We start from the raw sequence: 14,521 nt of genomic DNA, 5'->3' as shown, positions 1-14,521 counted from the left end.
CATTGACTTCCATACAAGGAAAATATAAGTAAAGGATGACAGAACTAAAACATTTTGCAAACTGTCTCTTTAACTCTCCTGCCTTTGTTAAAAAGACATCTCAGAAGTCTCTAACTTTTGTTTAAATATGTTGAGATACAACACAAAGTCAAACATTTTCCCAAAAGAAAATGATTAATATTACACTGCAGCTGTATCAACAATAAATGAAGTGCGTCTGATATGTTTGCTTGTATTTTAGCATTTTTTTATCAGGCTTTAATTGATTCAAACCGATATTTCTGACAGTCCTGAGGCCAGGATCAAGCGTATTTTAAGCTAACGAGTGTATAAAAGATGGCATTTAGAGGCTTTTGCATCCGAGCTCCTCATGTTATTTACTACTTAAGTGTTTAGTTTTAGACATTTGATGCGTAAAGCCTGTTCAACATATCAAATCCCGCATAGATCATTGGTGTGAAAGGCATTACGGAGTTAGACAAAGTGACACAACCTTTACACCAAGCCTGTCAATCATTCTGTCAGACCTGTCTGCTGTTTAAATTGACAGACAGCTGTTTATGTCTGATGTCTAAGTGGAGCTGACCGATACTTGGCACTGATCTTCAAAATGCCATGTTTTAACAGGTATGAGTCTTGAAAACATCACAGCTGGTGATTTCACCATTCTGCTTACGGGGCAAAACCAAATCTATTGTAATTCAACACACAGCTGTTACAGATGGGCATACTGCATTCAGGTAAATAAAACATGGCGCAATGGCTGTTGAACATTTTTTGTTAACTGTGATGGGCAATTGTGACTCTTCGGGCCTGTGTGCAGTACGTAAGTTATACAGACAGAAAAACCTCACAAGTTTTAAAGGCACAATATGTAATTTTCACTATTAGATGTCGCTAAACAACAACAGCGGCTGCAGCTTGATGATGCTGTGAAAGATAGTAAATCTGACCAGATATATGGGTGATTCTCACGAAACCATTGAAACACCATGGCACTAATGATTTTAGCTTTAAAATGTGTAATATAGTAACATTAAAAAGCATCAGAATTAACACAATACTGTGTTCTACCTTGCACAATGTGTGATTTCAACATAAGAATTTATAATTGTAAATTTTATCTCATTTTCTGCTGAAATTCTCATTACCGCAATGTGTCCGGCTGTGTTTGAACATGCGTTATGTTGTAATTTAATCAAATTAACACAAAAATATTAAGAAAAAAATAAATGGATGTTTTGCTAGACTACTTTAGATGACAGAAAAAAAATATTTACTGAATATTCATGTATAATAACAATAATGAAGAAAAATTAGGAAAATGATGTGTCCATGCCTGATGTTCTCATCCTCCGCAACACTTTTTGAGAACAGTTTAAGCACACATACAGAATTTTAATAAAGTTTGATTTTGAGTGACCAAGCACATGGACCAGTTACTTCAAGATGGCTACCAGGTAAGATCATTTTTTTACAGTTAATTTGAAATATTGTCTTGTCAGAATGCTTACACGACATTTTGATTATCATTACCGCAACAGATGCTTATTAAATCTTAATTTCATTAATAGAAGCATAATACTTTGATTTTAAATGCATGTGCAGAATCTCCAAATTATGTTCTTTCAGGTTTGTCATGTCATTTTAAAAAATATGTCAGTGTTGATGTTTTCTGACTGTTGCGGTAATGAGATTTTTTAAGACTCATTTTTTAAATTATGTTACAAAAAGTGTTAAATGATAAGTAAAAGTTTTTAAATTAATGTTCCCATTTACTCCAGACTTTGTTTTTCAATGTCTGGTGGGAAAAAAAGTAAATTTAAGCAATTTTTAAGACATTTTTAAAACCAAGTTTTCATGAGAATCACCCATATAGCACTCTGCTGGTGATATTTTGCAAACATCTTATATATTGTGCCTTCATGGTTAAAAAAATTAATAGCACACTTTCCTCCAAAAACGCGCATGACTGAAATTGTAAGTCATTCAAGACGAACTTTAATTCGCGTTGAGGATTTGTTCATTCTACATAAAAGCAATGGCATCAGTGATGCTTGCCTTAGCAAACATCTCTAATAATGTTTCTGTAAGATATAGTGTTTAATTAATACTGTAATTAGTGTTGGGTCAATAGAATAATCCCAAGGTCTCAGACAAAGACGGATTTAAGATCGTTTGAGTTTAGCATAGTTCAGGAATTACACGGTACAATGGTTAATAGGATCACCATGGTAACAAAGAGGAGAATTCTGCAAAGTCATTAATAACACAGAGATGCTGTACTGGCAAAAACAGCAAGACATGAATGAGCAACAAACTCATTTCAGCTCTTATATAACTTATAAAGTTCATAAGGTTCAAACCTTCATATGTATACAGTGTGAAGCCACGGGGAACATGGACGTTAAACCAATCCACTTAAGCTGAAGATACAGATCAATGCAAAACACATTGCATTTAAATGCATAAACTTGAAACGTGCAAGGTACATACTGTATGATAGCGGCACGTCCAGGTCACCCTGCCACGCCAGATCATCTACAGAGTGTTGAGCTGCAAAGACACAAACACATTCATTTAAAACACATGCATGTCTTTCATTCGTCAAACACAACAGGAGATGAACTGAGGAACATCCAGAACTACAGCTGAGCTCCGAAAATGACGGAAAAGCATCATTAAAGTTCATCTCATGCAACTCCATCTAAAAGCTGTGTGTCACTGACATTTAGGTTCAAGAAAGAAACTAAAATTCGTAACGTCAGCCAGGTTTATTTGCATATGCATGAAGCTATCGTTTGGCTTGAGATAAACACAGCCACGGCTTGTATGGCTACACTTATGGTGTTGTTTTTGTCCTTTGTAAAGCTCCTGACAGCTCCTGCTCTCCCGTGTTGCATAAATAAACGCGATGCAAACACGTTTCAAAATATCAACCTCATGGAAAAAGCGAGTTTAGAAGGGCACGATCTCTGGCGAACTGTTACTGTCATCTCTTCATGCGAGCATGCAAAATGTGTGCGAGCGAGCGGCTTTAAAACAGTGAATCGGACAGAACAGGCGTCCGAAACCTCTGGAGAGAATCTAGAAAGAGAATTTAATCAGGTGGATTTAAAGCGTCGGGAGCTTAAGGCCAATTTGCATGACCCGCGGGGAGCAAAGTTGAATAAGCAGAAAAATCATTTGAGCAACTTATTAAAGTCTTTCACCTGAAGGAAGTCAAGCACGTGTTTAACTTTATACTCTTTACATTCACATATGAGATCGGCAAACACAATTCCAGAGAAAAAAGACAAAGATAAATTGTATCTACTATATAGGAAATTATTTGGAGACATGCTGTCTTTATAATATCTAAATTAGCATTTATCTAACAGATGTTTTTTATACAAAAATTATATTAATTAATATATGTGGACCTGCATGTCAATCTAACACCAAATTTAAACTATATAATTTAAAACATTAATACAAACTACATAAAACAATGAAAAATAACATTGTTTTATCCGTCCATGTAAAAAAATGCTGTAGAGCTGTTTGCCAGTAACTTACTGTAAATTTAAATTAATGTTATTTACTGGCAACACTTTGTTCAAAGTTAAATGGACATTAAACATTAGCAAGTCTTTGTCTTTACAGAAAAAAAACTATTAAATAACAGCCCCACGCAAAGCTTTCTGGGAACCAAAATCTGAAGGATAAAAACAGTAAAGTGTTGATGAGGATGTCTGGTTCCCAGAATGCTTTGCATGAGGCTGTTATTTTAGTTTTATACTATAAAGATAATACGTTATAAGTTTATACTGTCACTTCTACAGACATTTTTTACATATAAACCATAAAATTCTTCAGATCTTTTTTCTTGCATTTTTGTCCATATCCCATCTTTGCTTTAAATCATTTTAACATTAAAAGTCATAATATTTTAGATAAAATGCATATTTTAGTCATGTCCCCAGAATTTCACTTTGTCTGGTTTCCCATCACATTCCCAAATCTAAGAATATTTCACAAGTCACATTATCAAGAGGAAGTGACATCATCTGAATCTTCTAAAGGCCATATGAAGTTACTTTTCTAATTTTATTTTCTGTATATTTTATGATATTAATGCATGACTTTGAATGTCAAATCTTAATGTTCAGTTCTGTTACCTAGATTATTTCTTTTTATTGTTATTGGTTTATTTTAAAATAAAAAAATTGGTAAATCACTAGACTTTGCTTAGTGTCTCAATCTTTATGCTATTAGCACATATTTAATGCAGCTTTTTTCATGTTTTTGCTAAATATATGCTATAAACTCAGTCCTGTTACCAAAATGTCTCAATCCTCTACTAAGAAACCATTAAAAAATAAACTAGTTACTTGAGAATGACCAATACTTATTTTGAAAAGTAAAATATGTGTGTTATTAGGATTAGTGTTAAAGGAAAACACCACCGTTTTTCAATATTTTACTACAGTATGTTTTTACCTGAACTTAGATGAATTAATACAGACCTATTTTTTCAATGCGGAAACGTAATCTTTGTACAGCGCTAGTGATGGGGACAAGAGTCAAGGCTGAGCCTTTGAAGGTTCGAGACCGAGTTGAGACCGAGGCCGTTGATTTTCAAATAGAGTCGAGTCCGAGTCAAGACCGAGTCTTTGAAGGTTTGAGACCGAGTCGAGACCGCCTCTGCCTATTTTTCTAGAGATAAATAAACGGTTCTGATGGCAGTATCTTTGCATTACACCATGGGAAGTCATTTTCAAATAATGCCCATCAACATTACATTTTATTATTATTATTGTTATGTGTTGTGTGTTTTTTTTTATATGAACATAAAAAATGCGCTGGTCTCGAGGTCTCAGTCTGAAATTACGAGTTTCCCACTGTGGTCCGCGACCGAGTCTTTGAAGGAACAAGTCCGAGACAAGTCAGAGAAAGCAGAAATGGTTCTCGAGAATACTACATCATTATACAGCGCATTGTGAATGTGTTAGCATATAGCCTCGCCCCATTTATTCCTTAGGATCCAAACAGGGATGAATTTAGAAGCCACCAAACACTTCCATGTTTTCCCTTTTTAAAGACTGTTACATGAGTAGTTACACAAGTAAGTATGGTGGCACAAAATCAAACTTTTGTTTGGATCCGAAGGAATGAATGGGGCTTGGCTAAATGCTAACACATTTACAAAGCGCTGTACAAAGATTAAAGGATTAGTCCATTTTCTTAAAAGAAAAATCCAGATAATTTACTCACCACCATGTCATCCAAAATGTTGATGTCTTTCTTTGTTCAGTCGAGAAGAAATTATGTTTTTTTAAGGAAAACATTGCAGGATTTTTCTCATTTTAATGGACTTTAATAGACACCAACATTTAATACTTAACTCAACACTTAACAGTTTTTTCAATGGAGTATCAAAGGACTATAAACAATCCCAAACGAGGCATAAGGGTCTTATCTAGCAAAACGATTGTCATTTTTGACAATAAAAATAACAAATATACACTTTTAAAGCACAACTTCTCATCATGAAGATCCGGTCGTGATGCGCCAGCTGACCCCACGCAATACGTCATGAAGTCAAGAGGTCACAGAGGACCAACGCGAAACTCCGCCCCAGTGTTTACAAGTGTCTTGAAAGAGTACCGTTTCTACGTTTTTGTATGTCAACTGATACTAATTAATGTCTTTGTGGCAGTTTATTGTTTAAAATGGTCCGCAAATGTGCGTTTTATATATGTAACACACGTGACCTCCCTACGTCACTACGCATTTACGTTAGGTAGAGCTGGACCGGACCTAGACGAGAAGTTGTGGTTTAGAGGAGCGTATTTTTTTTAGTTTTTCTTGTAAAAAATGACAATCGTTTCGCTAGATAAGACCCTTATGCCTCGTTTGGGATCGTTTATAGTCCTTTGAAATGCCGTTGAAAAAAACTGTTAAGTGTTGAGTTAAGTATTAAATGTTGGGCTCTATTAAAGTGCATTAAAACCAGAAAAATCCGGCAATGTTCCTCTCAAAAAACACAATTTCTTCTCGACTGAACAAAGACAGACATCAACATCCCGGATGACATGGTGGCGAGCAAATTATCTGGATTTTTCTTTTAAGAAAATGGACTAATCCTTTAAAAGTGCACACACTGAAAAAAGATAGATATTTATTAATTCATCGAAGTTGAGGTAAGAACATCGTAAAATATTGAAAAACGGTGGTGTTTTCCTTAAAAAAAAGATTTAAAAATCAACTTGATGAGTTACAACATGCAAATGGCACCGAATCGGTGGAATTGCACGTATTTTAGCATGAGGGTCCGTCACATACAGTAAGGTTTATCATATTTGGGGGTCCTTGAAAACTCCTGTCGGACATCATTTTTGCCAAAGACTGCACTGTCAACATCTCAATGTCATCCACAGGACGCTTGCAACAAATAAAGAACATCTATAAGACATTTGGGTACATTTCATCTAAATTAAATGACCAGCCTGATCTCACGAGAACTCATAAATATTTTATGACTTGACTAATTCGGATGAATTAGCACAAAGTTAATCATGCAAAACGTACGATTAGCATAAAAAAACAATAACAAAACCCCACCCCTAACCCTAATGTCACAAGGGTCAAGGCAAAACTTAAAAAATAAATGGATGAATGTGGTCGTACAAATTAATACGAATTAGCCACCTCATAAAATAAGTATGAATTGCCATTAGATAGCATTGAAATGACTCTAAAGCAAAAGCAATATTCCTATAGTAAATTTAACATGCTCACAGTGACACAACTCGACTTAAATGCCTTCGGCATGATGCAGCGAGAAGATAAAAAAGTCCCTTTGGGATTCATAAGGGTTAAGAAACGGGCGATTACCTTTCAGATGGCCCCTGCCGAGCGTCACAAAGCCGGAGGAGATGAAGTTGTGCATGTCTTGACCGCTGCGAAAGTTTTCTTTCCCATAATGCCCTGCGAAGAAACGCACAGAATGACCATCACAAGAAAAACGAGTGTCGAGTCTTCTTTTATAGTTATGTGTCAATCTTGAATGCTGATGTGGTTTTAAACCTTGTAGCTTTTCAACCCAAATCCATCACACTGGACATTGCGGGTATTTGATCGCCTAAGGAACACAATTCTTTACGGATAAATACCCTTTATGTCCCGCATTACTCACAGCGCAGCCTTACATCTGACAGTTATTGAGAAGTCACCTCAGCCAGCGTCTGGTAAACGGTGTTTTAAGACAGACGACAGGACGGGATTCTGCATTAAGTATTAATGGGGGGTAGAGGTTCTGCTCGACCACACTAGAGGTTTTAGAGGTCAAACTATCATCTTGGCACACGCGCACACACTTTTAACACAAATTTGAGCCCTGCTGGGTTAGAGGACACTGAGGTTGATCAGAGATGCAGGTGGGTCTTAAAGCATCTAATAGGATGGTAATGGGTGCCCCTGACCCGAGCCAGATGACCAAAGAGAGGCTTCATATCTTTTCTGTTATGTGCATCACTGAATAGCAGTCAGACACATACGGATGGACAGACAGAAAGGTGATCGCATATCTGTCTAAACAAATAATCCCCTGCCTCCATTTAATCTCATTGCTGCCTGGAAGAAATAATTAGGTTTGTCTTTTTCCTTTTCAATTATGCAATATTTCTTAATAAATCAAGTTGATCAGAATTTAAGTCAATTAAAGGCAAAAGTTTATCCATGAAATGAAATGAAACAGATTTCATGTCTTTAAGTGATTTATGGTGTCTAAAGTAACCAGTGGACAATGAATTCCCAGTGTCGCAATCTGAAATCAAAGACGAGCCATGAACAGTTGCATCTCTCTCTCTCTCTCTCTCTCTCTCTCTCTCTCTCTCTCTCTCTCTCTGCGTGATTTTGGGTACACTGCACGATGATGAAAGTTAATATTTAATGATTTTATTTTATTAAAAACAAGAGCTCAGTCAAGCGTTTCTTCTCATCATACCGACTGGCGCTTGATCTGAGAGCTTTGCTACATCTCCTCATGTGCTATCAAATCTTCATGCCTGTTGCAAGATTTAAAAGGCCGTACGAGTAATCTTAAAATGCCACTCAATGTTTAAGGGCTGTTTTGGTGCACGCTTTTATAAACCAAAACAGTATTTTTCCACAAACGTTTGTTACCCTTTCTCTGACCTTTACAATGTATCAGGATGATTTTTGCTATGGCACCTTTAAGATTTAGGCTGTCATGCTCATCTTATACAGTATACAGTGAGGTAGCATCACCATCCAGGAAAAACACTTTGGCATCTACAGAGCATTTATAGAAGAAGTCACCCATTAGCACATCGTGATTTACACTCACCTAAAGGATTATTAGGAACACCATACTAATACTGTGTTTGACCCCATTTTGCCTTCAGAACTGCCTTAATTCTACGTGGCATTGATTCAATAAGGTGCTGAAAGCATTCTTTAGAAATGTTGGCCCATATTGATAGGATAGCATCTTGCTGTTGATGGAGATTTGTGGGATGCACATCCAGGGCACGAAGCTTCCGTTCCACCCCATCCCAAAGATGCTCTATTGGGTTGAGATCTGGTGACTGTGGGGGCCATTTTAGTACAGTGAACTCATTGTCATGTTCAAGAAACCAATTTGAAATGGTTCAAGCTTTGTGACATGGTGCATTATCATGCTGGAAGTAGCCATCAGAGGATGAGTACATGGTGGTCATAAAGGGATGGGCATGGTCAGAAACAATGCTTAGGTAGGCCGTGGCATTTAAAACGATGCCCAATTGGCACTAAGGGGCCTAAAGTGTGCCAAGAAAACATCCCCCACACCATTACACCACCAGCCTGCACAGTGGTAACAAGGCATAATGGATCAGTGTTTTCATTCTGTTTACGCCAAATTCTGACTCTATCATCTGAATGCCTCAACAGAAATCAAGACTCATCAGACCAGGCAACATTTTTTCAGTCTTCAACTGTCCAATTTTGGTGAGCTTGTGAAAATTGTAGCCTCTTTTTCCTATTTGTACTGGAGATGAGTGGTACCTGGTGGGGTCTTCTGCTGTTGTAGCCCATCTGCCTCAAGGTTGTGCGTGTTGTGGCTTCACAAATGCTTTGCTGCATACCTAATTTGTAACGAGTGGTTATTTCAGTCAAAGTTGCTCTTCTATCAGCTTGAATCAGTCGGCTCATTCTCCTCTGACCTCTAGCATCAACAAGGCATTTTCGCCCACAGGACTGCCACATACTGGATGTTTTTCCCTTTTCACACCATTCTTTGTAAACCCAAGAAATGGTTGTGCGTGAAAAACCCAGTAACTGAGCAGATTGTGAAATATTCAGACCGACCCGTATGGCACAAACAACCATGCCACGCTCAAAATTGCTTACATCACCTTTCTTTCCCATTCTGACATTCAGTTTGGAGTTCAGGAGATTGTCTTGACCAGGACCACACCCCTAAATGCATTGAAGCAACTGCTTGGTTGATGAGATAATTGCATTAATGAGAAATTGGACAGGTGTTCCTAATAATCCTTTAGGTGAGTGTAGATCCAGACTTGTGGTGCAAATTTTAATTGAGGATAAAATATTTTTCAACCATACAGTGAAACAGAGTATGAACTACATTTAAATGTGCATTTATTCATAGTAGATGCTTACATCAAAAGCGACTTAGCCTACAAATGAAAGAGCATTTAAATTTTAGCAGTGAGCTCACAGTAAGCACTAAGCAGAGCAGTTTCAAGTCATTTTAATGCCCAAACATAACATAAAAAATGTTTAAAAAATCGATGTGATCATATAACACTAAATTTTTAAATGCACTTAAATCAACAAGACAGTACAAAAAAAGTTTCAAGTCAGTGATACCCCGTTTACACGAAGGAAAGACGCATATATTTTCCTGCGGTTTGGCCTGTCATTTACACGAAAACCGCATTTTTATTACAGAAAACGATTATTTCTAAAACCTCCGGCCAAAGTGGATATTTCTGATTACCCCGGTTATGTGTTGCCGTGTCAACTGGGAGAAACGGGGTTTTAGGTTCTTAAACGTCACATTTTGCGGCAGAAAATGTTTAACGTCATGAGAGCGCCCTTACAGTTTGTTTGGCTACTGATCAATCAGGTTTATCATGGCTGAATCCCAAACCGCCTACTTCCATACTATATAGTACGCAAAGTAGCGTTTTTTTACATACTATATAGTATGGAAGTAGGCGGTTTGGGATTCAGCCCATGTTTGCTGTTATGAAAGGAACAGGAAGTCGCTCGTGTTCTTCGTTGGTGTTGATTCTGACGATTTTGATTGGCTTGCATGGCTGTATTCCCCTTCATACACTGCCTCCCACAGCTTTGGCATAGTTATTATGCCGCTCGACAGCGTATTTATGCGGGTTGATGTAAATGGAAAGTTTTTTTGAAAACGATGTTGTGTGCACGATGTTATTATTGAAAACGGAGGCGGGAAAGTATTCGTTTCTCAAAATACCCGGCTATGTGTAAATGTAGCCTGAATCAGCAGTCAAAATGTATATTCGCTCTTTGGCGCCCCCTGCTGCTGGTGGCACCCTAGGCGACCACCTGGTTGGCCTATGCATACGACCCTGTGCATAAGGCCACATTTACACATATTCAGGTATTTAGAGAAACAAATATTTCCCCTCCGTTTACAATTTGTACACACAACGTCATTTAAAAAAAAAAAAAACTTGTCATTTACATTAACCCGCATAAATACGCCGTTGAGCGCCATAATAACTATGCCAAAATTATGGGCGGCAGTCAGAGGAATAAAGCCATGCAAGCCAATCAAAATCCTCAAGTCAACACCAACGAATATCACAAGCGCCTTCCTGTTCCTTTCAAAACAGCGCTTACATGACAGTAAGCACTTTTTGGCGCATAATGTAACGTTTCAGAACCTAAAATCACGTTTCTCCCAGTTGACACGGAAACACCGGGGTTTTCAGAAATCTCCACTTTGGCCGGAGGATTTAGAAATAATCATTTTCGGTGATAAAAAATGGGTTTTCGTGTAAATGAGAGGCCAAACCGCATGGAAATATCTGCGTCTTTCCTTCGTGTAAACGGGGCATAAGGCCCAATTTCAATTTTACCCCTTCACTTTCCCCTTCCCCTTCATTTTTCGTGTTTAGGGGTAGGGCTGTCCCGATTTTCTTTTGTTGGGAGGTAGGAGGAAGTGCCAGATAGCCCTTCAAATGAAGATTTTTTTAGGACCTCACTTCAAACGAATGGGTATGTGAAAGGTTACCCGTCTAAAGTGGCAACATAGCTGCCAAAGCGAGCCGAGGCTGCCAAAGCGAGCCGAGAGACTCATAAATGTAAGTATTTTGCATTATTATTGATTTTAATGACAAAAGTACACTCATAATTGACTGCACAACAGTCCCACATCATATTTTATTGATAGCCGGTGACTTGACAGCATAAATACAAGTGCAGTGGCTGGGTTTTTACCACATGCTTGATAGCGCATTGTTTTGTAGTTGCTATGTGCTTCAATACGTGAACCAAAAAATTATTATAATAAATATGATTTTGAAGATAAATGCAAAAAAAAAATGGCTGATAAACATTTGTGATAAACATTGGCGCATTTTCTTTGACATAATGAGCTAGCGATGATAAACGATGACGTGGCGTAGTAGTGGTGTCCCATTTCTTAGGGGAATATTTTTTGTCACTTTGTTTCAAGGGACAAGGGCGAGGGGCGAAGGGTTATAAAATAGAATTGGAATTGGGCTTAAGTGTAGTCTCCAAAGACATTGTTGCAAGTAAGATGTGTACAATAAAAAGATGCATATGTGATGTGGTGATATAATATAGTGTTCGTGTAGCTTAGTTGGTAATGCATTGCTTTAGCAGCGCAAAAGGTCATTGGTTTGATTCCAGAGAACACACATACGGAATAGAAAATGTATACCTAAGTGTAAATTACTGTATGTAGAAATGTAAATGTATAGTTTTTATCATAATTAAACACATGGATGTCACCGAACTAAAATGCTGATTGAAAATACAGTAGATGAGATAGTGGGAGTGGAGGGTCAGAGGACAGAAGATGTTATGGAGATCAACCACATGAAAGAAAATCTCTGTATTGGGAATCAATGAAACAGTCAGAAAATATTGAATTTTTTAACCAATTAACCAAATGAACATTCCCTGCTTCTGTTTGAAACTCTTTGTTGAATTTAAAAGCATTTAATCTATCAATCAAAAATGGGACGTTTTATAGATTGAAGGAGCACTCTGTCACCAGATCTCATGAGACAAGAATCAAACACACAGCACTTGTGTAAAAGCATCCTCTGAAACACAGACACACACACACGCACACACACAGGCATGTACACACACTACCCTGTATCCAACACATATCTGTGCCCAAAGAGAGATTTCATTTGATTTCTGGTCAGATTCATTCTCAAAATGTATCCTTATGGTTTGGGTTAAGTGGGGTCACATGATGACTGAACCTGATCCAACAAACACTGTACCTGTATATATCCACATTTGTATATCTTGTATGTCATTGCAGGGATGTTATTTCATGAATTATTCTTTGTATGTACATACAAACACTTCTACACTTAAACCGTTTAAAAAAAAAAAAAATTAATAAAATGCCTTTAAATTCAACAAAGAGTTTCAACTGAAAGATGTGAATGTTCTTTTGGTTAATGAGTAAAAAGAAATGCAATATTTTCAAAATGATGAAATGTTAAATGTGAAACCCAGACAGCAGTCGACTCCGGGCCGGATTCGCATCGAAGCTGCTGACTTCGGGCACAGATCCGGCACGGTGTCATCTGCTGTCTGGGAAAGTCACTGAATTCATTATGACTTTTAAAGCCAATGCAGAAACAAGAACTATTTTGGACTTGGTTAATGAAAGCAACCAAACAGAACATGATAACAACCACATACAGTAGCAACACCTTAACTCTTTCCCCGCCATTGACAAGTTACCCAAAAAAAAGTTTTTCATTGAATTTAATCATTTTTTTAAAGTAAGTGGTTGCAATCAATTTATTTAAGCTACATTTAAACAAAAGTTTTATATTTTATTTTACTTTACTAATCATTTTTTGTTTAAATGTAGCTTAAATAAATTGATTGCAACCACTTACCTTAAAAACATTTATAAAATTCAATGAATCGTTTTTTTTTTCAGTGTAAATGGCCAATTTATGAAAAAACTGAAGCCAAAATATTATTTGCTCATTTTAAACTCTGTGTATATTTTGATAATCATGGTGAATCAGATCTCTAACAAAATTCCTTCACAAAAATGCAATTATTTCAGCTTTTTGCTAAAAATATTTTTAAAGAAAAGACACTTAAGAGGTTATAAGCAGAGAAAAATAGGATGACAATTTTCCCCCCGTTTTGTTTGTTTCTTTGTTTGAAAGCAGAGGATCTGTTCTTTCATTTAATATATTTGTATGTTTACATATTATTTTAGAATGTTCCTGAAAGGCATTTTGTGAAACTTTAGGTTTACACCGTAGCTGCTGACTTCTGGCACAGATCCGGCACGGTGTCATCTGCTGTCTGGTAAAGTCGGCGAATTCATTATTACTGTTAAAGCCAATGCAGAAACAAGAACTATTTTGGACTTGGTTAATGAAAGCAACCAACCAGAACACGATAACAACCACATACAGTAGCAACACCTTAACTCTTTCCCCGCCATTGACGAGTTATCTCGTCAATTAAAAGAAAACATTTGCCTAAAAAATGTCTTTCTGGAGAATTTTTATGTTAATCTGTAATACCATGATTATCCAATAGATGGCCAATTTATGAAAAATCTGAAGCCAAAACGTTATTTACTAATTTTAAACTCTGTGTATGTTTTGATAATCGTTCTGAATCTGATCTCTAAAAAATTCCTTCACAAAAAATGCTATTATTTCAATAACAAAAAATGATGGCGGGCAACTTTTTAAAACATGGCTGACGGGGAATGAGTTAAATTCAACAAAGAGTTTCAAACAAAAGACGTGAATGATCATTTGGTTAATTGGTTAATTTCTGAAATGTTATATCAGAACAGAAGAATTTGGGCCAGGTTTACACCGTAGCTGCTGACTTCGGGCACAGATCCGGCCCGGTGTCATCTGCTGTCTGGTAAAGTCAATAAATTCATTATTACTGTTAAAGCCAATGTAGAAACAAGAACTATTTTGGACTTGGTTAATGAAAGCAACCAACCAGAACACGATAACAACCACATACAGTAGCAACACCTTAACTCTTTCCCCGCCATTGACGAGTTATCTCGTCAGTTAAGAGAAAACATTTACATACAAAACGTGTTTCTGGAGAATTTTTATGTTAATCTGTAATACCATGATTATCCTAGATGGCCAATTTATAAAAAAACTGAAGCCAAAACGTTATTTACTAATTTTAAACTCTGTGTATGTTTTGATAATCGTTCTGAATCTGATCTCTAACAATATTCCTTCACAAAAATGCT

General features: G+C 36.8%; 1 protein-coding gene across 3 annotated transcripts in view; it reads right to left on the bottom strand.

The window, feature by feature from the left end:
- Positions 1-14,521, bottom strand: part of LOC141349055 (protein shisa-6-like) — a 108,257-nt gene that overhangs the window by 78,228 nt on the left and 15,508 nt on the right. For all 3 annotated transcript variants that reach the window (XM_073857779.1, XM_073857777.1, XM_073857778.1), the window contains exons 4-5: positions 6,880-6,972; positions 2,497-2,556 (exon numbers count right to left, since the gene is read on the bottom strand). In XM_073857779.1, coding sequence (XP_073713880.1) covers positions 2,497-2,556; positions 6,880-6,972 — 153 coding nt within the window. The remainder of the gene's footprint in view (positions 1-2,496; positions 2,557-6,879; positions 6,973-14,521) is intronic.

This window comes from Misgurnus anguillicaudatus, chromosome 19 (genome assembly GCF_027580225.2).
Source record: "Misgurnus anguillicaudatus chromosome 19, ASM2758022v2, whole genome shotgun sequence".
Taxonomy (NCBI): Eukaryota; Metazoa; Chordata; class Actinopteri; order Cypriniformes; family Cobitidae; genus Misgurnus; species Misgurnus anguillicaudatus.
Note: the sequence above shows the minus strand (reverse complement) of the source record. Positions and strands in the feature narration are given on the sequence as shown.